General features: G+C 42.6%; 2 protein-coding genes across 4 annotated transcripts in view; one reads left to right on the top strand and one right to left on the bottom strand.

Annotated features, from left to right (window-relative positions):
* Nucleotides 1-5741: 5741 nt before the first annotated feature.
* On the bottom strand, nt 5742-25055 carry MCM4 (minichromosome maintenance complex component 4). 2 transcript variants are annotated; one of them, XM_059672705.1, is made up of 16 exons: nt 24645-25050; nt 24140-24304; nt 23273-23436; nt 23084-23185; nt 22606-22701; nt 22429-22524; nt 21543-21681; nt 18869-19089; nt 16136-16256; nt 12754-13013; nt 10576-10941; nt 10050-10177; nt 8784-8991; nt 7493-7721; nt 7208-7341; nt 5742-6541 (listed from the first exon to the last, which is right to left on the bottom strand). In XM_059672705.1, the coding sequence occupies exons 1-16, from the start codon at nt 24709-24711 to the stop codon at nt 6449-6451; spliced, it is 2589 nt and encodes an 862-aa protein (XP_059528688.1). In that variant the 5' UTR covers nt 24712-25050; the 3' UTR covers nt 5742-6448. The 2 variants fall into 2 exon arrangements, with proteins under 2 accessions (XP_059528688.1, XP_059528690.1); XM_059672707.1 differs by lacking the exon at nt 22429-22524 and having other exon boundaries at nt 24645-25055.
* Nucleotides 25056-25674: 619 nt separating this feature from the next.
* PRKDC (protein kinase, DNA-activated, catalytic subunit) overlaps nt 25675-26925 on the top strand; it is a 209319-nt gene continuing 208068 nt past the window's right edge. Inside the window, exon 1 of one of the 2 annotated variants that reach the window (XM_059672694.1) lies at nt 25675-25890. In XM_059672694.1, the coding sequence (XP_059528677.1) occupies nt 25737-25890 (154 nt within the window). In that variant the 5' untranslated portion in view covers nt 25675-25736. The remainder of the gene's footprint in view (nt 25891-26925) is intronic. The other variant, XM_059672695.1, reaches the window with a different exon arrangement.

The raw sequence follows: 26925 nt of genomic DNA, 5'->3' as shown, positions 1-26925 counted from the left end.
CTGATTTTAAAGGAAAAGCTTTCAGTTTTTTATCCATTCAGTATAATATTGACAGGGTTTGTTATCTATCACTTTTATTATGTTGGGTTATTTCCCTTCTATTCCTATTTTATTAGAGTGTTTTAATCACAAATGGGTGTTGTGTCTTATCAAAAAGTTTTTTCTGCATCTATTGATAAGATCATGTGATTTTATCCTTTCTTTTGTTAATGTGGTATATTATATATTGATTGATTTGCATGTTGAGCCATCCTTGTGGCCATGGAATGAACCCCACTTGATCATGATGTATTATTTTTTGTATGTACTATTGTATTCAATTTGCTAGTATTTTGTTTAGGATTCTTGCATCTGTATTCATCAGAGATGTTGATCTGTAGTTTTCTGTTTTTAAAAATATATTTTTATTGATTTTGGAGAGGAAGGAAAAGGAAGAGAGAGCTAGAAACATCAATGATGAAAGAGAATTATTGCTCCGTTGCCTCCTGCACGCCCCACACTGGTGATCCAGCTTGCAACCCGGGCATGTGCCTTGACTGGGAATGGAACTGTGACCTCCTGGTTCATAGGTTGTCGCTCAACCGCTGAACCATGCCAGCCAGGCTGTAGTTTTCTTTTTTTGTGTTAGCCTTGCCAGATTTTGGTATCAGGGTTATGTTTGTCTCATAAAATGTATTAGGAAGTACTGCCTCTTCTTTAATTTTTTTTTAACGTGTTTCAGAAAGATGGGTTTTGAATCTTCTTTGAGTGTTTGGTGTAGTTCACTGGTGAAGCCATCTAGTCCTAGACTTTTGTGGGGAGGAGGTTTTTGATGGCTGTTCCAATTTCCTCACTGCTGATCAGTCTGTTTAGATTTTTCAATTCTTCATCATTTAGTCTAGGCAGGGTATATATTCCTTGGAACATATCCATTTCTATTCCAGGTTATTGAATTTGGTGGCATATAGTCCTTCATAGTATTCTAGTATGATCCTTTATATATCTGTGATGTCTGTGGTGACTTCTCTTTCATTTCTGATTTTGTTTATATGGGTTTCCCTTTTTTCCTTAGTGAATCTAACCAAGGGTTTGTCAACTTTACTTATCTTTTCAAAGAACCAGCTCTTTGTTGTATTAATTTTTTGTATAGTCTTTTTGTTCTTTATTTCATTCAATTCTGCTCCAATTTTTGAAAAATATATTTTTACTAATTTCAGAGAGGAAGGGAGAGGGAGAGATAGAAATTTCAATTCTGAGAATCATTGATTGGGTGCCTCTTGCATGCCCCACACTGGGGATCGAGCCTGCAACTCAGGCATTTACCCTTAATAGGAATTGAACGTGGGACCCTTCAGTCCACAAGCCGATGCTCTATCCACTGAGCCAAACTGGCTAAGGCTCTTTTCTTTTTCTAAATCCATTTCAGTTTTCAATAACCTTTCTTAGTGTGACCTGGCTTTCTATAATAAAAACAGACTCCTCTACAGGACTTTCCCAGCAAACCCTGTTTAGTTATTCTGTTGCTTTGCTCCCAGAAACCAGTAGGTGTATTAATTGGAATAGGTCAGAATAGCCAGAGTCATGTTCTAACAGTTAAATTTTTTTGTGAACTCATCAGGGTCCCAGAGAAAATTTGTAGGTAGATGCCTTAATTTTGTTCTAGTCCAAGGAATGTATAAAATCGCTGTTTTCCCTCTGTCTGAGATTGGCTTTTCTCCAAAGGGAGCTACCAGAATTTCTGGGTGGTTTTTTCAAGTCTGTTTTTTTATTCTGAGTGTCCCTGAGATCATTTGGGAGCTGTGATGGAGGAGGTAGGAAGAGAAAGAGAAGAGGAAGGAGGGAGCAGAGTAAGTCCAGCCAATGAAGTAAGGTATAGCAGAGCAGCTGGAAAAGGAGGACAAGTGGGGCATTGGCACTGAGCGGCTTCAGAAGTCTTCCTTAGTTCAGACAGGCTCTACATGTTATTAACTTCTTGTAGAAAGAAGCTTCTAATTTCCAATCAAGATAAGCTTCCCATTTATTCAGTTTAATTTTAGAGTTGGCATTTTCCAATTGTGAATGCTAAAAATCAAGTTAGGTGTCAATAGAGCTCCATCTTGACCATCTAAAGTTGCTATCAGTTCTAGTTAAATCTTCCCATTTATGTGAGTACTTGCAAGTTGTCTTCCTAATAATTATATATCTGTAGGAGTATTAATGAGGGCTGTTTGGGCCTTTGAGGCATGATTTCCTATGTAAATTTTAATTTTGTGAGATTTGCAGAGTCTGAAAAAATCTCTAGGGAATTGGGTAGGGGGCTGAAAGTGTGCTGCTTATGGGTTGCAAACCAAAAAAAAAAAAAAAAAAAAAAAGCTGATGTTTGTAACAACAAAAAGACCAATTCTAGTGTTTAGGCATAAAGGAAATTGTGTGTACAAATCACTTATTTGATGAGAAATGGAATATTTACATAGCTCCAGATTATCTCCCCACAAGATACTTAAAATTACAAAAGAAAAAATAGTAAATAGTAATTTAAAATTAAGAAACCTGCCAGGCCAGTGTGGCTCAGTAGTTGAGAACTGAACCATGTACCAAGAGGTCCTGGGTTCAATTCCTGTTCAGGAAACATGCCCACGTTTTGGGCTTGATCCCCAGTTCAGCGCGTGGAGGCAGCCGATCAATGTGTTTCTCTCATCAGTGTCTCTCTATCCCTCTCCTTTCCTCTCTCTAGAATTAATAAAAATATTTTAAGCCCTAACGGGCACTTGCTTCTGGTGCCAAGCACTCTCTCCCCACCGCCCCCCAAACCAAACCAAACCAAACCAAACAAAAAAAACAAAACAAACAAGAACCCTGACAAATACCACTTAACTCAGATGATCAAGGTTAAACTTCCCAGTAAAAGTTCAGGTGTACTGACCCTCCTGATATAATGACGCATGGAGGACACATCACTTCTGTGGTGTTCTTGCCAAAAACAGTTATCCAGAACCTAATCATAGAGACATCCGACAAATCTAAATCAGGGACAGTTCATAAAAACCCACTGGCCTTTAAAAATGTTAAGGTCATGAAAAGATGAGAAAAGACTGAGGAATGTTCCAGATTGAAGGAGAATAAGGACATGAAAACTAAATGCAACCTGTGATCCTGAAACAGAAAAATATGTATTTTTATTTTTGCTAAAGAACATTATTGAGACAACCGAATGTACATTGAATTTTTTTAAAAATATATTTTATTGATTTTTTACAGAGAGGAAGGGAGAGAGATAGAGAGCTAGAAACATCAATGAGAGAAACATCGATCAGCTGCCTCCTGCACACCCCCCACTTGGGAAGTGCCCGCAACCCAGGTACATGCCCTTGACCGGAATGGAACCTGGGACCTTTCAGTCTGCAGGCCGATGCTCTATCTGCTGAGCCAAACCGGCTTTGGCTTGAATTTTTTTATTATGTGATGAACTTGTTCTGGTTGTGTGTTTTTAGGATATACAGTTTTTAGGAAGTACTTAGCAGTAATGGGGCATCTTAACTTACTCTCAAATAATTAAAAAAACATTTTAGAAAATGTTAACATTAAAGGAATTTGAGTGACGGGGATTTATACTATTACAACTTTTCTTGTAAGTTTAAAATTTATTTCAAAAAGTTTAAAAATTGAATAACAGTGGTGTTTTAAGAAATTATCTTAGATTTAATAAGTAACAGCACTGTCTTTGAGTTAGTATTTCCTAACCTGTGTGCTAAGGGTTATTAAGTTCTCCATTTCTTCATTCTAGATAATTTTTTACTCCTTTGCATGAAGTTGGTTACATTTATGATGGATGCTGGAAGGAGAATGGCACATGGCTATTTATATAAATCAAATAAAGTCACTCTAATTAGCAACTCTGAGTATCTTTCAGGGTCAGTGTCAGAGAGAAAAGTTCAAATGGAATTACATTACAGTGTTTTAAAAACTATATTCATAGGAATTAAGCTGAAATTTTATTGTCCTACCTATCCTCTTTGTTAATAGTAACAACATTGAGCACTTATCAATAAGCATTGCATGCTGCCCTAGCCGGCTTGGCTCAGTGGATAGAGTATTAGGTGCAGACGGAAGCGTCCCAGGTTTGATTCTGGCCAAGGGCACTTGCCTGGGTTGCAGGCTCGATCCCCAGTAGGGGGTGTGCAGGAGGCAGCCAATCAATGATCCTTTCATCATTGATATTTCTCTCTTTCTCCCTTCCTCTCTGAAATCAATAAAGAAATTAAAAAAAAAAAAAAAAGCATTGCATGGTGAGAATAAATGGTGAGCCATGATTTGAACCTGGGCAGCCCACACCTATGCTCTTCACAACATATGCCTCCTTGTACAAGTGGGGAAGATGCTCTAGTCCAGTGGTCAGCAAACTGGGGCTCACAAGCCACATGCGGCTCTTTGGACCCTTGAGTGAGGCTCTTCCACAAAATACCACATGTGGGCGCGCATGTAGTGCGATTGAAACTTCGTGGCCCATGCGCAGAAGTCAGTTTTCGGCCTGGGCAAGTCTATTTTGAAGTACTGTTGATATTCGGCTCTGTTGACTGAGTTTGCAGACCACTGCTCTAGTCCAAGGCAGTGGTTTTTGTTTTTTCTTTAAATCTATACTGTTGAGTATTACAGATGTGAATAAAACTTATTTCATGTCTGAAAACCATGTGGTCGCAAGAACACAGTTCAACAAATTAAGACTTCTCTACTCAATGGAACATTTACAAAATACCCACCATGTATGTAACAAGTACTAGGGAACCTTCTTTGCATGATTTTGGAAGTGTAAACAGTGTGTCCAAAAGAATGAACAGTTTAAAACCTGAGTTGTAGCCTGAGCACAGCATGGTTGTTCTAAAGTCAGAAGACACAACTGGTTTAATTTCAGCTTTCTCTCTTGCTCTTGGGTCTTCAGGCAAGAGATGAAACTTGCCTCCTCCATCTATAAAGAGAGAATTGGTCCTACAGAGTGGCTGAGGATTATGTGTAAAAGCATCTCCTATCAGTGAGTTCATTGAGGAAATCTCCTTGATAAAGCCACTTGGTGGGCTGTCTGCCTTGCATCCTTTGGTGACACACCAACCTAACTATTGCCTCCTCCAAGCTATAAGATGTTTTTGCAAACCTATCAAGGACAGCAAAGAATGATGATTCATAAAAATGAAAGTTTGGTCAGATGAGCTCTCTCATTCCAATATTAACATTTTAATGCTGTTTAAATATTCAATTAGATATATCATTTCCATGAATAGCTTATTAAGGAATTTTGAGTCTACTTAAATAGGCCTAACTCATAAAATGTCTTAAATGTTTCAGGGATTATTCATTATAGCAGTATTTCCATGTAAGATTTCAGATATGATGGTTTTATAAGACTAATGACTGCTGGAATTGATTAATTTTTGAGTAAAATTCATATTAGTTTCTTGGACGATTTATAAAGTACTTACCATCATGAATTTTCATGAATGTAGTATTTATTTATACATACATACATATGTACATATATATATTTTATTGATTTCAGAGAGGAAGAGAGAGGGAGAGATAGAAACATCAATGATGAAAATCATTGATTGGTTGCCTCTTGCATGCCTCACACGGGATCGAGCCTGCATTTCAGGCATGTGTCCTGACCAGTAATCAAACCATGACCTCCTGGTTCATAGGCTGACGCTCAACCACTGAGCCACGCCAGCTGGGCTGAATGTAGTATTTATTAAAGCTTTTTTTCTTAGTTAAAAATAATGCCAGATAAACAATTATTACTTAAGTCTATCATTTATTTAGGAAAAAGTTTTACACATTAGGATAAAGTAGTAAAGAAGTTAACCAAGAACCTAATTCTTTTTTCTTTTTTTAAAAATATATTTTATTGATTTCTTATAAAGAGGAAGGGAGAAGGATAGGGAGTTAGAAACATCAATGAGAGAGAAACATCGGTCAGGGCCTCCTGCACACTCCCCACTGGGTATGTGCCCGCAACCAAGGTACATGCCCCTGACCGGAATCGAACCTGGGATCCCCCATTCCGCAGGCCGACGCTCCATCCACTGAGCTAAACCGGCTAGGGCAAGGCTCTGATCTTTTATTACCTCACTCAGAATGATATGCCCTGGCTAAATCTTATCTCATACTACAAAAACCTTAAGCATGTGGATGACTGCCTTTTACAATGTCTAGCATCAAAACCATGACCCAGACTGCCATCTTTAAAAGACGGCAGTTCAAGTAAATAATCTCTATTGCAACCTGGCATAGTATTTTTCACTTAAAAGAGTTAGAAAAAATGAAAACACATTTCTCTACAAAAAGTGAACCCAGGTTAGAAAAATGTTATGGAGCCAAGTAATGACTTTAAGAGTATATTTGCAGTAATGGCAGCAGTGGCAGCTGACTGGCCCATATGCCACACACATATGCAAGCAAGTGCAGACAAGCAGAACACACAGCACTGCTCACAAAGACTTCAGAGCAGACGAACAGTTTTTCCAGTTACTGTCAAGAAGTCATCATCAGCCAAGGCACGCAATGCTTCTTCAAACATATCTTTGGTAATTGCCTTTGGGAAAAAGGAGAGAAACAAATATTTTACACATACCAAGTACTCCTTTACCTCTTATAGAGATAGCTTGGCATCTGTCATAAACTACCCAACTATGCCCCCAACTAGCAGTGCAGCCATAGATAATAAATACATAAGTCAAGGGGTATTATTATAGCAGGCAAAGGCTGGTTTTAGCCATCAGAGCTTTTTTCACTAAACAACTCAAAATAAATTTGATAGTTATTACTACTTAAAATAGCAAAAAACTGCAAACATCCTGACTGTGCAACAACCGATTAAGTAAATGATGACATGTGTATGCAAAAGAATGATACCAACCAGTATGATTAATATTATGAAATCTATTTGCCTTCACAGATGGTGTTAATATTAATTTGTTAATTAAAAAGAAACAGCAAGTTACAAAGCAGCATAATCAACTATGTTCAGTTTTTAAAAAGATCACATGTGAATATATACACATGGAAAAATTATAAAAGCAGCAAATAAAATTTAATTGTGATTATTTCTTGATGATGGGTTTATGGGTGATATTCCTTTTCTCCATTATCCCTAACATTTACTACTTAATAAATGAAGGAAAAAATGAGAAAAAGAACTGAAAGTCAATAATAAGATAAAAAAAACTCTATTACACATAAAACACATATGAACACTTACTATGTCAGATTGTCCTCGAATATCTTCAAAAAGTTGCTGGTATTTTAAAGCTGGTGTTTTCCCTTTAGATAAAATAAGTTTTCTCAATGCTTCAGCTAACTCTTCTTTCCGTTTACGAGAAGTGGCACTCATTCCTAATTTAAAAAAAATTAATGAAAATATTTCTTCTATAAGAAAGTGAAATGTCTCAAATTTCCATTAAGGTTAGGGGATAGTGGATGAATGCTAAAATAATATCAATTACATAATTTTCACGTGCTTTTATGTTTAATGCAAATAACAAACCTGTAGTAAGAATAGATATGTCCACAATGCCGGTCCGGGGGTCAGTGGCAGACTGCTTTAGAGCCTCGCGATGCAGGCGCTTTGCCTCTTCCACATCAATTGCTTCAACTTTGTTTGAAAACCGTACTTTAGCATGGGCTTCTGCTAAGCGAATCAAAGATTCCAGCTGTCGAGGGTATGCAGAGACCATTCCTCGGCTACTCCCAATCTTCCTCATGTCTACATAAGCCTAGGGTAGACAGAAAAAAATGCCAAAATTCCTTGTTAACAATGACCTTAGTTTTGTGGTTGAGCTTTAAACATTTAGGATTCTATTAAATAAACGAAACTACTGCCAGGCTGTGTGCAGGTATTGAGGGGAATGAAAAGTGAGATCAAGGTTTGTGCCTTCAAGCACAAGAAGGTGGTGTCGGATGTGATTTTGGAGAATGGGAGTGAAGTACGAGGCCCAGGACTCAAAGGACTAAGGGGCAGGCTGCAGTCAGAGCAGAAGACAATCAGGATGCCTATCTGTAAAAGCTACTCAGGCACTGACTCCAATTTATATCCTTGCTGAGGACCCATTTAATAAGGCACACAAAAGGTTACTGGGATAATGCTACAAAGGTAAGTTGTATTAAACTTATATATAGATGACATAATTTTATTTCTTGAGTCTGGCGCCTTAGACCACTCGGCCATCCTGACACATAATTTCATTTCTTTTTGAGCAACTCTCAAGAATAATATGAACGGGCCCTAGCTGGTCTGTCTTAGGGGACAGAGCATCAGCCTACAGACTGAAGGGTCCTAGGTTCGATTCTAGTCAAGGGCATGTACCGGCCGCGGTTTGATGCCCAGCCCTGGTCAGGGAGCATGCAGGAGGCATCAATTGATGTGTCTCTCTGTCTCTCTCCCCTTCCTTTCCACTCTCTCTAAAAATCAATGGAAAAATATCCTCAGGTGAGGATTAACAACAACAACAACAACCAAACAAACAAGAATAATACAAATGGAAAATTAATATTATCTTCAACTTTTGAATATTTGGGGAGCTTCATTTGGATGCAAAGCCCATAAAAATCCTCTATGACAATGACTGAATAACCTAATGTGTCATCATGCACTGCTGCCTATGTAAGCGATACTGAAAAGTGAACATAAAATATTTTATTTTTTAGAAATAAGAAAATGGAAGCTCGGAGAAACTGGATTACTTGTCCAGAGTTACAAAGTCACTAAGTAGAATGACCTACACTTCAACTCCTATATTCTGATCTTAAATCCACTATACTTCATGGACCTGTGTTACCTCGATGAGAGCTTGGCTGGCTTCCTGGCTCAGCCGAGGCATGACCATGCTGTGAGCGTAAGCAATGTAATCCTTTAGCACTGCCATGTCCATGAACTCCTCCTCCATTTGCTCCTCACTCTGGTAGTAAAGAGCGACAAGGTGGTGAGCCAGACGCCTGTCATAGGCTTCATCCTGAGGGTCCAGCATGAGGAAGATCAAATCAAACCTGAGAAAAATTGTAAAAGCAACGTGTTCATAGTTGGGACACCAAATATCTACAAGCATAATTTAAAAATCACTCTTGGGTCACCTAGGCATGTACAGTGAACATGGCATTTACTCAGGCGTCTGAGGATTCTCCCCAAGACCCTTCTATCCAGGTCGCCTACCGAGCCTTCAGATCAATCCAATTCACCCTGCTCTGTTCCCATCCAAGTGACTGTTCGCCTGGCCAGAAACAGCTGATTCAAAGAATTAAAGATTTCCCTGAGGGAAATGTTACTATAATTTTAAAGATTGGAATATACAAATAAAAACACATTCAGCTGCTTAGAGAAAAAATAACTATTTGGTTAAAAAGTCAATTAAAATGCAAAATAATTTTATGGAACACATGAATATTTGTAGTAGTGGATTGAGCAAAAGTGGGAATTATATGATTATGCTTTAAAAAATTTAACTTTTCGGAAAGTTATCTACTACGTGAAGCTATTCTCTGTAGAACAGAGTATAGTGGTTGATTCTAAATAGGGGCTTTAGGAATGAGATAAGAATAGTGGGTGAAGGGCTTCTGAAATAGATGCCAAGGTGAAATGTCCTAATTGCTTCAAAAAACAAATAATATTAAGGTGCTGCCCATAGCTGAGTAAAGAAACACACAGTCCTTGCAATGGAAACCCTTCACCAACCAAATTTGAAAATTTTTGTATTCAAGAGTTTGTGATATGCCCCAACCGGTTTGGCTCAGTGGAGAGAGTGTCGGCCTGTGGACTGAAGGGTCCCAGGTTCGATTCCGGTCGGGGGCATGTACCTTGGTTGCGGGCACATCCCCAGTAGGGGGTGTGCAGGAGGCAGCTGATTGATGTATCTCTCTCATCGATGTTTCTAACTCTCTATCCCTCTCCTTTCCTCTCTGTAAAAAATCAATAAAATACATTTAAAAAAAAAAAGAGTTTGTGATATTAGCAGTTGTTGAATATTAGTATTTCCTTTCCTTAATCCCACCCTGAAAATTCTACAAATAAGCAAAGAACAAACATCTCTTAAATAAAAATGTTTTCATACCTTGATAATAACGTGTGAGGTAGCTGGATATTTTCAATGGTAGTTTTTTTAGGATTCCATTGAGACTCAATAGGATTTGCTGCTGCCAGGATAGAAGTGCGTGCATTAAGCTGACAAATAATCCCAGCCTATCAGAGAAAACAGTGCTGTTAGATGTTTCACTTGAATGATGGCTGGAACTGTGAGAGACATCTTTTCCTGGCATGGCCTCTACCATGTCTCCAATGTCACCAAGAGTCACACCACCTTGTAAAGGTGACTCCAGTGGTCCCATTTGGGACAACACCCTGTCCTTGGATTCATGTAAAGCACTGAGTTTTAGGCAACTGTATATACTATAACTGCATCTTTCTCCAAAACTAAATCCTTTGCATGGGCTGTAGGACAAAATTAAAATACATTATTTCATAAAGAGGATCCTGTAAAAAATACTCAAGAGATTTAGCTGCAATCTAATAGTAAAAGTATTTACCAGTTTCCTACATTTCAAATGTGTCCACATTTATGGGTGGAGAATGTGACGTACCTTTGCAATGGAAAGGGTCTGCTGTTCCATGACTTCATGCAATACTGATCTTGTGCTTTCATTCATCTTGTCAAACTCATCAATACAGCAGATGCCGTTATCACTGAGGACAAGGGCACCAGTCTGCAGCACAAGCTGCCTCGTCTCGGGGTCTTTCATTACGTATGCAGTGAGACCGACAGCACTGGAGCCCTTTCCAGATGTGTACTGGCCCCTGGGGACCAGGTTGTACACATACTGCAGTAGCTGGGACTTGCTGGTCCCAGGATCACCGCACAGGAGAATGTTGATCTCAGCACGAAATTTGCCCCTTCCTGTGTGACTAAAATCCTTTCTTGTTCCACCAAAGAGCTGAAGCAAGATCCCCTAAACAAAGAAACATGTTTCAACATTCATTTACTGTAGAATAACTGAGATATAGTGCCGGAAGCCAGTCCATCCTTGCTGCTTGACTGTCACTGCAGGGAAGAAACATCTGCACAGCATATGTTTCAAGGGACCTGGCGTATATGGCATACTGTTCTTAATATGTTTGCTCACCTTCTTGGCGCTATGTGTTTTAACCAAGGTCACCTCTCTGAGAAAGGTTGTTTCCCCAGGTAGGGATTTTCCCCTGAAGTTAGGGAGTGAATAAAACCCCTTAACTAAGTGCCAGGCAGGTAGCTAATCACTTTAACTACGAACAATCATGCTTAAGCTACATAATCTTTACTCCCTGGAATGGAGATAAGAAACGCCCTAACCTTTGGAATAGAAATTGATAGGATTGGAATCAACTGGTATTAATACAGATGTAACAAGACAACAGGAGACAGAACCTAGAGACAGAACCTAGTGAGAGAACATGGCAAAAGATCATGGACAGAACCTGGCTACAGAACTTGGCTGAAGAATCTAGAGACAGAACCTGGCTACAGAACCTGACTAGAACCTGGTGGCTGAACCTAGCTGGAGAACCTAGCAAGAGAACATGGACACCGAACCTGGCTGGAGATCCTAACCAGAAGTTGGCTGGAGATCCTGGATAGAACCAGGCCAGAGAACCCAACTATGCTGATGAACTGAACGCTGTCCCCGTGTCATTCATTCCTTCTTCGCCGACTCCGTCCACACCTTGGGGAACCCCTGGACCTGTTGGGGCTGGACCCCAACAATATAGTTTAACTCTTTTTGGTCCAACGTGGAGGCTGACTCGACAGACAAGGCGCTAGGATCAGGTCCAACGTCGAGGCTGAGGTTGACACCGCAAACCGGTTCAACATTCAATCCCATCAATTAATCTGGACCAGACTGTTTGAATTCAAAAAAAAAACTGGACCGCAAAGGGTTAAATGTTAGAGGTACTTTTCTACTCTATGAATTATAATTAAGAAATTTAAACAAAGGTATAGAAAAGTGAATGTGACACTGCCTTAAGTTATCACTAACCAATTTATACATTAGCACACACCATATCAGAATGGTGGTCGTGTAAATCCCTCTTCTGTGTGCCTTTTCAGAGATATGGTAACATGTAAGTTTGGTGTAGAGCAAGCATGTCAAACTCAAAAGCTAACACGGGTCAAATAAATGAGGCATGCAGCCCAAGGGCCATGAGTTTGACATGCTTGGTGTAGCGATAAAGAAATGGACAATGATGTTGTGATTCTCCTCAACCTATAACCAGGTCAGGTTGTGAGCTCCTTGCTGTGCCCAATAGGCAGCAGCTCTTATCCTTTATGGTGGGGAGGGGTGGTGGTCATGGGGGAAGAGATGGATGTTTACACCAAGCATGTCAAACTCGAGGCCAGCATGTTTGACATGCTTGCTTTACACTATTTGGTCACAAAGAACGTTTTCTCAACCACAAATTAAAAATCCACCATCACTGCCCTGACCAATGTGGCTCAGGTGGGCACTGTCCCATGTGCCAAAAGACTGCTGGTTCGATTCTGTCAGGGCACATGCCAGGGTGTGGGCTTGGTCCTTGGTAAAAGGCATGAAAGAGGCAGTCAATCGATGTTTTGCTCTCATATTGGTATTTCTCTCTCCTCCCCCCCTCTTTTCCCCTCTCATTTATCTAAGTATCTATATATCTATCTATATCTATATCTATCTATGTATCCACACACACACACACACACACACACACACACACACACACACACACACACACATATTTTAAAACTCCATTGTTACCTTCTTTATATCTTCATGTTCATAAATGCTTGGTGCCAAGGCTGAAGCAAGTCTCTCATAAATGTCTGGTTTTCTGGAAAGTTCCTTAAGCAATTCCACACGCTTTTCTGAAAAAAGTTTCTGCTCTGCTTCTTCATCAAGGCCATGTAGACGTTTTGCATCAGTTTTTCGATAGTGAATGACATCAATGTGGGTTTTGTAGACAGACTTCACATTACTCACTCTTGGATTGACTCGAATAGGCACAGCTCGATAGATGCCTGAGGGCACAACCACGAGATATACATACTTTTACCTCCCACTACCGGGCTCAGGTAAGCAGTGCAGACAGCTGGCACCAGAGAGGTGAGCTTCCCAGCACTCTGCCTCCCTGGGCCTGCCTGGGTGTAGGTTCAGGATTACACCATAAAGCTCTCCGCCAAAGGGGACAGGATCACGTTGCAAAGAACACAGGTTTCTGAAAATGGGTTTCATCTGTCACCACTTGTTAGCTCTGTGACCTTGGGCACCTATATGAGCATAACTACACTACATATAATCATTCTTACTGAAATTACTTACTGAAATTACTTTGTTTCTAAAACAATGCTTGGCTCATGGCTGTGTTCAATAAATAGTATTTTCATTTCCCTTAAGTGGACAATCTGCTTAGTAATTGTTTGAACAGAACTAAATACTACTAAAATCCTGTACCAAAAATTTGGAAAGGAAGTTGAAGTCTTTTAAAAATCACCCACAAATTATTTCAGACAATAAGACAATCTACTGAGTAAAATGTGAAAATACGCCGAAACCGGTTTGGCTCAGTGGATAGAGCGTCGTCGGCCTGCGGACTGAAAGGTCCCAGGTTCGATTCCGGTCAAGGGCATGTACCTGGGTTGCGGGCATATCCCCAGTAGGAGATGTGCAGGAGGCAGCTGATCGATGTTTCTCTCTCATCGATGTTTCTAACACTCTATCTCTCTCCCTTCCTCTCTGTAGAAAATCAATAAAATATATTTAAAAAAAAATGTGAAAATACGATTTAGAAAAAAGAACTGTATTTTGTTCCTAATAGGACATATTTCTAGGTGAATGGTTGTGCCCCAGCCTGCTTTCTAAAGAATACAACTTATGGACATTAAAAGAAGTAGATGAACAATTAACTCTTCAAGCATACTAGTTCATCCATTCTCCAAGAACAAAAATTTCCCAAATCTGATGTTTATCTTTCACAGCTTTCACAACAAAGATCACCATCCTTTGTTTATTTAACAGGTCAATGTTATGCAAAGACAGATTAGGGATGGATGACTATGTTTATTATGTTTATGTTTACTATGTTTAAAGCAATAGTTATCTTTATTGATGTCTAAAATGATTCATCTTCACAGAACAGCAATGATACTTATTTTACATCTCAACAGCATTTTCCACCCCCTGCCCCCCAATACTTTAACGTGTATCATCACATTAATTCCAATTTCCAATTTAAAATACTGGAGCTCGGCCGAAACCGGTTTGGCTCAGTGGATAGAGGGTCAGCCTGTGGACTGAAAGGTCCCAGGTTTGATTCCGGTCAAGGGCATGTACCTGGGTTGCGGGCATATCCCCAGTAGGAGATGTGCAGGAGGCAGCTGATCGATGTTTCTAACTCTCTATCTCTCTCCCTTCCTCTCTGTAAAAGTTAAAATAAATAAATAAAAATAAAAAATAAAATAAAATACTGGAGCTCGGCTGGTGTGGCTCAGTGTATGAGCACCAACCTATGAACCAGGAGGTCTTGGTTCGATTCCTGTCAGCGCACATGCCCGGGCTGTGGGCTTGTTCCCCAATAGGGGGCTTGCAGGAGACAGCCAATCAATGATTCACTCTTATCAATGATGTTTCTATCTCTTTCCCTCTCCCTTCCTCTCTGAAATCAATAAAAACATATTAAAAACATATTTGATTAAATACTTGATAAAGTACTTAATATACTCTTATTAACATAAAAGTATCTTAACAAAATGTAACATCAAGGGTTTCAGAGCGGTAGGGGGGCGGAACTAGGATTACCTATCCTTTTCACTAAAGATGACACATTCTTTCAATTTTTAACGCTACACGTACTTTACAAACTTAAGATTGCTAGTGACAACTGCTAAACTTCATACTGGGGAAGACACAGGATGAGAAGTCCAGATTCACTGAATGGAACAGGTGGACTGACTGCCCAGGACCCTTAGCTGCTCCTTGGATGCCATGTCCACACTGCCTTCATTCAAGAACTATGCCTGCCGTAACACAATTACCCCCACCCCAGAGAGGCCCAGTGCCCACACTGCTATGAAGCATCAAAAGAAACCGACATATTCATTTGGTGCAGTGGAGAGTACTTTCTTGGTAGTAATAGAGCATGAGTCCTAGTCTCACAAATTACTTAGGATTGTAGCTACACTGATCAATACTTCTCTGAATCTCAGCTTCCCCATCTCTAAAAATACCATAATGTAACTCCCAGAATGGAAGCAGAGTGCTCTGATCCATATTTTTCTATAATAAATTTTAACCCTTAACTGTGCATTTAGGAAATAAGTAGAATTATTTAAAATTCCAGAGTTGGTGAGACCTACTTCCTGGAGCTGCTGGCATAGCTCAAATCTTGCCAGTGTCTGAATTTGTTTTCTCAAGATGCCAACACTATCATTCAAGATACTTGCATAGCTCTGGGTTACTGCAAGAGCAGGAAGCAAGTGACTGTAAGGACAATGCACTGATATGTTCTGTCCTGCCAGGTTAAGAAGAAAGTGACTAGAGCAGTACACCCCATCTCATGATCTGAATGACAGCTGGAGGCAGGACCAAGCCCCATGCCAATTCATGACCAAGTCAAAGGACTGACTGAAAAGTGTGGTTAAAACTAAGACAGCCCTGGCAGAGTGGCTCAGCTGGCTGGGCGTCGTCCTGTGCTCCAAAAGATTGCTGGTTTGATTCCCCCTAAAAGCATATGCCCAGGTTGGAGGCTTGATCTGTGTGGAAGGCAGCCAATCAATGATGTTTCTCTTTCCCTCTCTCTCTAAAAACAAATCATTGAGCCCTGGCTGGCGTGGCTAAGTGATTAGAGCATCAGCTGTTGCACCAAAGGGGTCTTGGGTTCGATTCCTGGTCAATGGCCAATGGCATGTACCTGGATAGTGCCCTCCCCACCACCGCCCCCTTAAGGGAGAGTGCAGGAGGCAACTAATGGATGTCTCTCTCTCACATTGATGTTTTTCTCTCCCCCTTCCCTCCCTCCCTCTTTCTGAAAAACAATGAAAAAAATATCCAAAGGCGAGGATTAACAAAAAACAATAAGTCAATGAAAAAAAAAAAAAAAAAAGCCAAGACAGGCTTATTGCATTAATACAACCTACATTCCTACCTGTAACGTTCACTCTGTCCCCAGGTTGAACCTTGTCAACAAGATCATTGTGAGCAAAAAGGATGACAGTGTGAGGAGTCTGGCCTGCAGGCATATCTTCGGGAGACTCTTGAAGCTTGATCTGAAGAGAGCAGTGAAAACAGAGTCAGCAAAGGAAGAAAGCATAATAAGAATAGCAAGTCTTTGTACCACTTAAGAAAGAAGTAATTTTGATCCCCAGCATCTTTACTTTTTAAAACACTGTTCTTTATTTCAATCTCTAGGTAGTTAGTTTTTTTTTAAAATATATTTTATTGATTTTTTACAGAGAGGAAGGGAGAGATAGAGAGTTAGAAACATCGATCGGCTGCCTCCTGCACATCTCCCACTGGGGATGTGCCCGCAACCCAGGTACATGCCCTTGACCGGAATCGAACCTGGGACCTTTCAGTCCGCAGGCCGACGCTCTATCCACTGAGCCAAACCGGTTTCGGCGGTAGTTAGGTTTTTAACAAAGCTTTTAATGTGACATGAACGCTTTTTGTGAGAAAGTTATTTACTTAAATATTCCATTTGGGGGAACAGGGAGGCAGCAATTTAGGTGATTATTTTTTGCCATTTAAGGTTTAGTGGGTATCTCTTTGTATAAATGTTTGTCTACATTTCTATTTTTAGAAGCTGCTTCTAGATTTCCTGGATGGAAAGGCGTTTCTCAAATCAGGTGACCTCTTGGAAGAGGTTTAAGGATATTAGGGAAGAAGTATGTGCTCTCAATGTAACAAACAGCAAGTTCAGCCATGGCAGGTGTGGCTCAGTTCATTGAGCATCGTCCCATGCACCTAGAAGTCACCAGTTTGTATGCCTGGGTTTCAGGCTCAATCCCCAGTAGGGAGTGTGCAGGAGGCAGCTGACTGATGTTTTCCTCTCTCCTTTCCTTTCTCTAAATTCAATAAAAACATATTGAAGAAAATAAAAAGAGCATCAAGTGCAAAGGTTTTACAGCAGGCTTGAGCTTGATTGATGATCTATATATATATAAAAGCCTAAGCAACCATCTGACTGTTTTACCAGTAGCTATGATGCACACTGACCACCAGGGGGCAGATGCTCAGTGCCCAGGCATGGAAACATGGAACAGACTGATGAATCTCAGAAGGAAGGGGGCAGGGGGGAGGTCGGGAAGAGATTAACCAAAGATCTTATATGCATACTAGAGGTGGGGTGTATGGATTTGTGCACCAGTGGGGTCCCTCGGTCTTGTCTGAAGGGATCAGGCCAAAACTGGCAGTCCCACATCCCCTGAAGGGTCCCGGATTATGAGAGGGTGCAGGCCAGGCCGAGGGACCCTACCAGTGCACGAATCCGTGCACCAGGCCTCTTGTCTAGGTATAAAGGAATAGCTGAGACACTGTCATCGATGAGGTCTGTGGGTAAAAAGGCGTGTTGTGGCTGATGATGGGCCATATAGTCTTGGATATGAGTTTAAGACATTAGGTTTTTTCCTGTTCTTTATTGATTAAGGTATTACATGTGTGTCCTTATCCCCCCACCCACCCCCCTTGTCTGTGTCCACTGATTATGCTTTTATATGCATGTATACAAGTCCTTTGGTTGATCTCTGCCCCTTACCCCCACCCTCCCCTACCTTCCCTCTGAGGTTTGTCGGTCTGATCGATGCTTCTCTGAAAGACATTAGGTTTTATTCTAAGTTTGTTTGGGAGTCTTTGAAGCATTCTATGAATATACACTAAGCTCTTTGGGAGCAGGAGTTCCACCTTTGTATCTCCAGCTCTCAACACCATGCTGGCGTGAGTTCAGGTACATTTGCTCCAATAATTTGTACCAATATTAGATACAATTTACAGATTAACTTAAGCTTCAATTATTTGGTAATTATTTTTCACATTTGTTAATATTTTTCTTACGGACTCCCAATAAGGGAAATTACCTTTTATAGTATTTTGAACACATTCTCCTTACTTAACACTAAAATTATCTAAACATTGCAACAAAATAAAATAAAACTTAACAAGTCCTTGTGCATACTTTTACACTATTACAATAGTAAATAATTTTTCTGCATTTCCCCCACTTATTTCTGTCATTTTAAGAACTTCACTTAAAAAATTTCATGATTAGAGAGGTAAAAAGGTCAAACTTCTTATACAATAAAATCTGTGAGAAGAACTTTAGAAAAACTTCTCAACCCATTTTTTTTTTTTTAACCAGTGGAACACTTGCAAAAATGAGTTTTTAACCAAATAACCTTTATGAATCTTAAATATTTTATATAATCTTATTTAAAACACTAAAATTTTTTATAGTCTTTAATAGTTCCCACAGAAACATCTCATGTTACATTTAATAAATAAAAGAGACTAATTTGATCTGTCAACCATTAGAGTTAAGATGTGTATGGTGGAAGAATGCACTCTATCTTTTTTTATAAAGTATTTTATGCCATGAGAATGTGAAATATGTAATGAACTGGTGCCCACTGGCAATCAAGTAGGGACACTGGCATCCCAAAGTAGAAGCCTTCACTGTGCCCCAAGTATCCAGCCCACAACCCTGTAACAAATCCTATAATTAGAGAGAAGGAATGAGGTAACTGAACACCATTTAGGAAGCAGGGTTTTAAGGCTTCATAAGTGGAGGAGTTTTTTAGGCTTTTTGAGGATCCAGATCAAAGCAGAAAAAAAGGCAAACATGCCAAAGGGAGGGCCACCCAGCGCACCCAGGAAGGCCACGTACCATCTGCTTGTCGGAAAACACAGAGCGGTTGTGGATCAGTGCCATGCTGTGGGTGGTGTGGCAGCGCTCACAGACACAGGGCTCGGCGATGCGGCCGCGGTCCATCTCCACCTGGGCTGTGTGGGCGCACACCTGACACTGGAAGAAGGCCTCCTGCATCTCTGGAATGAGCTGGGATGTTCTGATTACCATGCCGCTGATGGCGATGAGTTGGTCGATGTCTGCAAGAAGAAGAGAGAGGTCAGCTTACCCATTAGCCACTGTCCTCAGCTCTGTCAGCTGTGGTATCTCCCTGGGCTGGATTCCTGCCAAGGCAGGTCTGGGTCTGCTGTCAAGCACAGAAGGATCATTCCTGGAGGCGCAGAGGTTCCTGGTGATGGCGGGGGTAACAGGTAGGCACTGTGGCCAGGGCATGAACATCTCACTGGATACCTTCAGGTCTGGCCTAGAATGCCCTTCCTGTGTCCAGTCTGCCTTCCTATCAACTCCAACAAACCTCTGGCTCTTTCTTCCTGAGTCCCCTATCCAATAGGCATCTTAGCACCTTTTTTTCTCAGCTGCCTCCTGTCTGGCTCCAATTCCAGTTTCAGATGTGAAATTCTACACTTTTGCCTATTTTGTCCCATGGCCTTCCACCTCACTCATTGTGCCACGTGGAATTCCTGCTGTCCCAGCGTATGCACAAAGCATGGACTGTAGAGCCACCCGGCCTGGACCTTGGGGACACATATACCTCAGAGTTGTTGAGGATTAAGAGTCAGTTTATAGAATACAAGCCTAAGGAACAGTACCTGACAGAGATAAGCACTATATAACTTAGCCAATCTTCATCATATAAGGCCCCCTAGAGACTACTTCCCACTCTACAATTTGGACCTTCCCCAACTTTTCCCTCAACTAATTCCCACTGCTGATTCTAAACGAGTTACACTGTCATTTCTAGTCAACAAAACAGCGTAGCCAGCTATTGCTGGCCTTATAGATGGTCCTATCCCTTAAGCACTTCCAATGTCCCCACCAGAATTCCTATCAGAGATGATTCCAGGTGATTTCATAAAATGGAAAAAAAAAATTACAATTCTTCAATAAATAGTGAAGTCCAACACTTGCTCATGTTTATTGGCTGTCTTATTTTCTTTGACGGAAGTTTATGTCTTTTATACTTTTACCTAAAGCAGTGTTCATTAATTGCCAATAGCTTTTACACCTCAACCTTTATACATGGCAAATAATGTTTGTCCTGTTTTGTGTTTTTTTTTTTTTTTACTCTGATGGCCACCGTCCAGCGTAGGATCCTGTTGCCCTATATTTGAGCTATTGTTAGTCTCCCAATTGAACCTCAACATACTTTGCACACTGGACCGACCATGACCTTCTCAAGAGTTGTCAATCTTTCTCCTCAATGGCTCCCTATAGACTTTGGAATAAAAATCTCAGTTAAGTTGGAATTCAAAGCTCTTTAGGACCTAAGCTTTCCAACGTCCATGCAAACACTGTGAGCCAAAATCCCTGCTTCAGCCATCACTCACTGTGCACACATAGCTCTGTCTTGCTTCCCTGTGTCTGGCTACATTCTGCTGTCTAGAGAGAATTCCTTCATGTCTGCTTTCCAAATCCTTGCTATAATCCCAATTTTTTTTAAATTTTTTTTTAAAAAATATATTTTATTGATTTTTTACAGAGAGGAAGGGAGAGAGATAGAGAGTTAGAAACATCGACGAGAGAGAAACATCGATCAGCTGCCTCCTGCACATCTCCCACTGGGGATATGCCCGCAACCCAGGTACATGCCCTTGACCGGAATCGAACCTGGGACCCCTCAGTCCGCAGGCCGACGCTCTATCCACTGAGCCAAACCGGTTTCGGCTATAATCCCAATTTCTATTTCACCATGAGTTCTTCCCACTTAGGCCCAGTGCTTTCCTTCTCTCCCTGAGTGAGACATCTCCCGCACTGTTCTTCAGTTATTCTAACTCTTCTTTCAGTTACTTTCCCAACTAGATTTATTTTTTAAGCTCTAGGGCAGGGATCATATTTGTACTTGTTTTCTACAGTGATTCTGAGAAAGTGTAAAATTATAGTATTTGGATAAGTTCACTTTAAGATAGAGAACAGTTATATACTCTTTTATATAATTTCAGTTAAAAAATGGGTTCATAATCATATAGGTTAGCTGAATCTGATATTATTTTATCAATTTGCAACCTACCACCTCCAATTATTTTAAAGTTCCTTGCCCTGACTGGTTTGGCCTGGTGGATAGAGCTTCGACCTATGGACTCAAGGGTCCCAGGTTCAATTCCAGTCAGGGGCATGTACCTTGGTTGTGGGCCATCCCCAGTGGGGAGTGTGCAGGAGGCAGCTGATCGATGTTTCTCTCATTGATGTTTCTAACTCTCTATCCCTCTCCCTTCCTCTCTGTAAAAAAATCAATAAATATATATAAAAGAAATAAAGTTCCTTGATAAAATAAGGTTTTGCTTATTTTCATGTAAGGTATTTTCCTATTAAAAGTATTACCTTCTGGCCCTGGCTGGGAAGCTCAGTTGGTTAGAGTATTGTCCTGATACACTAAGGTTGCGGGTTCCATCTCCAGTCAGAGCATACAAAAGCCATCCAATAAATGCATAAATAACATTTTTCGCTCTTTCTCTAAAATCAATTAAAAAATTACCTTCTGGATTCAGGTTCCTCATATTCTTAGTCTTCAATGCATTGAATGGTCTTACTTGAATCTGATGTTCTAAGATTGAGTCAGGATAACGGTCAAAAAAGATCTCATTGACAGCCATATCGAAGGTTGGGATAACCTCCTATAAAAAATGAGAGGATGCCACGCTGTGTTTGCATTTCCATCTTACGGTTAAACATAAAGCACTTCATATTAGCAAAGGGTGAAAGCAAAAACACATGGCATAATCCAAAAGCATTATTTTAGTCACACACATACCATTTATAAATCGTGGGTTCACTCAATTATCTTACGTCCGCATGCTCTCATTGGGGTTAAATCATATATAAATAGGGCCTTCAGTATGTACTGGCATATTTTAGGCTCTTAAATCAGTAACAAAATAAATTTTGAGCACATACTTTTATGTCTTACTTTATTCACAGTGAAATGATACCAATAAATTAAACCATAATTATTTTATTCAAATTTGTCAACACGTGTTCCCCATTCTGTAGATGAGGAAATAGCCTTTTGGGGCCGGGGAGCTAAGCAACTTGACCCAGGTCCCTAGCTATTAAGCAGAAAACATCAATATTTAAAACTGAGTCTGCTTGCCTCCAAAGTCTATAGCTACAATCAATATAGTTGACATAGTGCCAATTAAACAATAATGTGTCACTGACAGTAATACACACCCCAATTTCAGAAATGTTAGCGTGTGAAAAGGGCTTACCTTAAAGGATATTAAAGATGGCTTTCTAAGGCAAGTTCTTTTGCCTTGCAGGCATATTCTATCTGTTACCACCGAGGAAATCCTGCTACTCAGAAACTCTTAAGATATTCTACATGTTTATGTAATTCATCAATGTCAAAGACAAATTCTTACCTGTGGGTAGCAGATGAGCTGTCTGTATAGATTTTTGTCAAATGATTTTATGTGTTCACAGTTTACATTTAAAAATGGCTCCCCAATAACATTAATCTACAAGATCAAATGAACAAGTTATAGTCTGATTGTTTTAAAATGCATAATTTGAACTTGTAAGTAAGAATATATAATTACCTCCCCAAGTCGTTGCATGTACAGAGGTTCAGTAATATCTATACCAACATTTTCTTCTTCTTTAGCCAGAGGGTCAATAAAACGCTGAAGAAATCTCTTGATGTGGGGAGAAAAATATTAAGTTTAATGCACTGAGCAAGTATTTAAAATACAAAGTTATGAGTATGTCAATATTACAAAGCAAGAAAATAGCAACAATTCTAAGCTGCATAAAAATCTACCAGCAGGGACTGGCACCAGTGGCTCAGTGGTTGAGCATCGACTGGTGAACCAGAAGTTCATGGCTCAATCCCCAGTGGGGGGAGGGGCAGGGGGCAGCCGATCCATGATTCTCTCCCTCTCCCCTTTTCTCTGAAATTAATAAAAATATATTTTAAAAAACCTACCACTAGGTATTATGGCTATTTAAATATAGGTCATTAACACTTTCCCCCAGCATTTTCAGTCTTAAGAGTATGAATCTGAACACACAGCTCACCTGAAAATTTTCTTTGCATGTTGCCACATTTACATCTGTTCCCCAAATCACAAGTTTTTGGCCTAGAGACTGCTCACTTGCTACTACATCTTCCGCTGCTGGCTACACAGAAAAATATGACAGAAGCACGTTAATGAACCACATTATGCCCCCAAACCAAGCTACCAGAAGACTGTGCTGTGTACTCACCCCATCGGAATGCAAATCCACCTGCAGTCCCTTCCTCGCAGACCCCAGGTCGGGCCTCTGCCTCAGGGGTGTGCCCCTCACACCACTCCTTGGGGTTCCCTCCACTCGAGAGCTGGGGGTGCCATATGTCAGTGGTGAACTAACGTCAAAGTCAAGGGGAATAGCTGTAAAAACAAAACGTGTATGCTCACAATGAAAGCCTAGTAGCACATCAAACCAGACAACATAGCATGTTCGCTGTTGCTCTAAGCCAGAGGTTCTCAACCTGTGGGTGACGACCCTTTGGGGGTCAAACCACCCTTTCACAGGGGTCGCCTAAGACCACCGGAAAACACATATAATCACATATTGTTTTTGTGAGTAACCACTATGCTTTAATTATGTTCAATTTGTAACAATGACATTGGGGATCACTACAACATGAGGAGCTGTATTAATGGGTCGCGGCATTAGGGAGGTTGAGAACCACTGCTCTAAGTCCTCTAAATGCAATAGCACACTGGTTGCTTATTGCAACCTCTCCTGGTGAAGATTCCGAGGTCTACCGACTGTCCTATAAAAAGCACCACGCTCCGCCCTGGCCGGTGCGGCTCAGTGGATAGAGCCTCGGCCTGCAGACCCAAAAAGGGTCCCTGGTTCGATTCCGTCAAGGGCACATGCGTGGGTTGCGGGCTCGGTCCAAAGTGCAGGAGGCAGCCGATCAATGATCCCCTCTCATCACTAATGTTTCTACCTCTCTCTTCCTCTCTGAAATCAATAAAATATATAATTTTTTATGTCTCTGCTCACTGAACCCTGCCGCGTACCATCCCACGGGAAGCATCACCGGTGCGTTCGCCACGGGATGGCTGCGGGCCGGGCACCCACCTGACGCCGGCATGGGCGGCGGGCTGGAGAACAGCGCGTCCGGCGCGGCCGGGCTCTGCAGGTCGGCTCCGGGCGACGTGGGCAGGGGCTGCAGCTCCCCCGTGGAGGTCGAGTCCTCGCCCCTGCGTCTCTGCGACGGGGGCGACCTGGCATCCTCGCTCCGGGCTTGTGACATACAAGACAGAAAGGGTGGCCGTCAGTTCTCGCGGTCGGTCTTCCCGGGCGTGCGCTCCTCCCGGGAAGTCCAGTCCCTCACGGCACCAGCGCGGGCCCAGCAGAAGGAAGAGTGAGAACGGCATGTGCAACCGGCCGGCATGAGAAAAACTCCCGAAAGGAAGGAAAAGGGGCGTAAAATCTCTGCCCCTGGAGCCAGCAGGCCCTGAGCAAACAGCGCCCCGGGCCCTCGGCCAAGGCCACGCAGAGGTGGCGGGAAAGGGCCGGAGGGCGGAGCAGGGAGAGGCGGGCGGGGGGCGCGCGGCCGACCCCACTCGCGGGGGAGACTTACGCGTCTGCGCGGGGGTGGCCCTGCGGCGGCTGCCGCGGCGGCTCGGGGTCGACGCCGGGGACGACATGGCGCGCGGAGGACCTCCGCGACACACTCGGGGTCACGCCGCGCCCGCTTCTGGCTGCTCCGCCGCCGCACAGACCCCCTCGCAGCGCGCTGCCCGCGTCGCGGGGTTACCGGGAAGAGCCCGCTGCTCCGACGCACGAGGGTCCCGGGCCGCGCTCGGTGGGCTGCGCTCCGAGGCCGCACTCAAACAGCTCACGAGCCTGGCGCCAGGTTTCCCGCCGGCCGCGCAGTCGTCACCGTCGTCCCCGCCTCCCGCGGCGCCTCACCAATCACAGCAGCGCTTCAGCGTGGCTCCGCCTCCGAGAGGCGCCACTGCGCACCGACAGGGGGGACGGAGCTCCTTCCGCGGCGCCTCGCAGAAGGCGGGCGCAGGCCTCGCGCGGTGCCCCCCCTCCTTTCAGATGGTCTGACCCAGTGCCGGGCGGCAGTTTCGCGGGAAATCCAGGACTTCCCGCCCCCCCCCCCCGCCCCAGACCTTGTTCACGCTGGGGCTGGTCTGCACCGGGTCGTTGGCCGAGTAAAATGTACTTGTTTATCCCTTAAGCATTTCATTTCTAAAGACGCTCCAAATGCATTTTCACTCTTTATCAGGGGATAAGCTGTAAATCCCGGCCAAAGACCCCAGCTTTGGGCGCGCCGTGGGATTCCTGTTTCTCCCTAAGCTTCAGTGAACGCGCGCTGAGTGTGCCGTGTGCCACACACTCCTCCGCCTGTCAGAACTCTAAGCAGTTCACTGCTAAGCGGGCCATTCCTACAGAGAAGGCCTCCCGCCCCGCGAGCCCCGCCCCCACCCCGGGAGCCCCGCCCCGCCCCGCCCCGCCCCGGGAACTCCACCCTCGCCCTGGGAACTCCGTCCCCACTCCGCGAGCCCCGCCCCCGCTCTAGGAACTCCGCCCCGCTAGCCCCGCCCCGCGAGCCCCGCCCCGGCTCGGGGAACTCCGCCCCCGCCCCGGAGCCCGCCTCCCTGCGCCGCTACATTTCCGGCGGGGCTGGGGGAGCGCTCTTGGCGGGTCGAGGCTGGGCGTCATGGCCGACCCTGCAGGTGGCGTGCAGGGCTCCCTGCTGCAGCTGCAGGAGTCCTTGTCCGCTACTGACCGTTGCGGCGCCGCGTTGGCCAGTCACCAGCTGATTCGGGGCCTGGGGCAGGAGTGCGTGCTGAGCGCCGGGCCCGCCGTGCTGGGTGGGTACCGTGGGGCGCCCGGTGCCGGGGCGGGGGTGATGCCGGGGTTCCGCGGGGCTGCAGGTGCCCAGTCCCGCGTCTCTCCCGCGGAGTTTTGAAGTCCAGATGTTTGGCTGTGGGTCCTCATACATTCGGTAGCTATGTATAAAAAGCCATTAGGCAAATGCTTTTAACACCAGAGAAGCATTTTAAAACGAAAGTTGGTGAAAATGCCCTAAATTTGCCAACCATTGCTATCAAAGTGGGGAGAAAGAACGAGAGTCAAGTGTTTTCTTTCACCGTAATTTGGCCTACACTCACCAGTTTCCAAACTTTTACATTTGTTGTTCCCACTTTTTGAGGAACATTACAGAAGTAAAACTGAAAAGTCATACTGTTCTTTTAACTTTTTAGCAATGCCTGGATGAAAAGGTATTTTTTTTTGTAGTAAAATTTCTTTTTTAAAGTACTTAAAAAATACATCACTGCTTGGAAACGTCTATGATATCCCTTAAAAAAAAAAGCAGAACTTCTCTTTGGTGTGTCTTCTTAATTAAAAGATAGGTGAGATTTTTTTCTTAAGAGGTCGTTGCTAAATGTAGTGAAGAAATAGCCCTGAGCAGTTTGGCTCAGTGGATAGAGCGTCGGCCTGCGGACTGAAGGGTCCCAGGTTCGATTCTGGTCAAGGGCATGTACCTTGGTTGTGGGCACATCCCCAGTGGGGGGTGTGCAGGAGGCAGCTGATCGATGTTTCTCTCTCATCAATGTTTCTAACTCTCTATTCTTCTCCCTTCCTCTCTGTAAAAAAATCAATAAAGTATATTTTAAAAAAGTAAATGTAGTGGAGAAATAAACAATACCTTAAACAAGTTGCTACAATAGTATCTGTGTATTGTCAAGGATATATTAATGGGGAAAAATTTAACAACTATCAGAATTATGTAAAAAATCTTCCAAGCTTACTCCGAATATTCAATGCGTGTCCTTTCACTTGAGAGATTATAGAGCAGTGCATTCGTTTTCTATCGCTGCTTAAAGCAACACAGGTTTGTTAAT

Source organism: Myotis daubentonii, chromosome 17, assembly GCF_963259705.1.
Source record: "Myotis daubentonii chromosome 17, mMyoDau2.1, whole genome shotgun sequence".
In the NCBI taxonomy this organism is placed as follows: domain Eukaryota; kingdom Metazoa; phylum Chordata; class Mammalia; order Chiroptera; family Vespertilionidae; genus Myotis; species Myotis daubentonii.
Note: the sequence above shows the minus strand (reverse complement) of the source record. Positions and strands in the feature narration are given on the sequence as shown.

Bases quoted from the DNA above. Each gene is read 5' to 3' on its own strand.
- MCM4 (XM_059672705.1), bottom strand. From the start codon at position 24,711: ATGTCGTCCCCGGCGTCGACCCCGAGCCGCCGCGGCAGCCGCCGCAGG. The intron at 23,437-24,139 runs GTGGGTGCCCGG...TTGTTTTTACAG, and splicing joins GCCGCCCATGCCGGCGTCAG to CTATTCCCCTTGACTTTGAC. The intron at 13,014-16,135 runs GTAGGAATGTAG...TTGTGCCCTCAG, and splicing joins GGACAGAGTGAACGTTACAG to GCATCTATCGAGCTGTGCCT.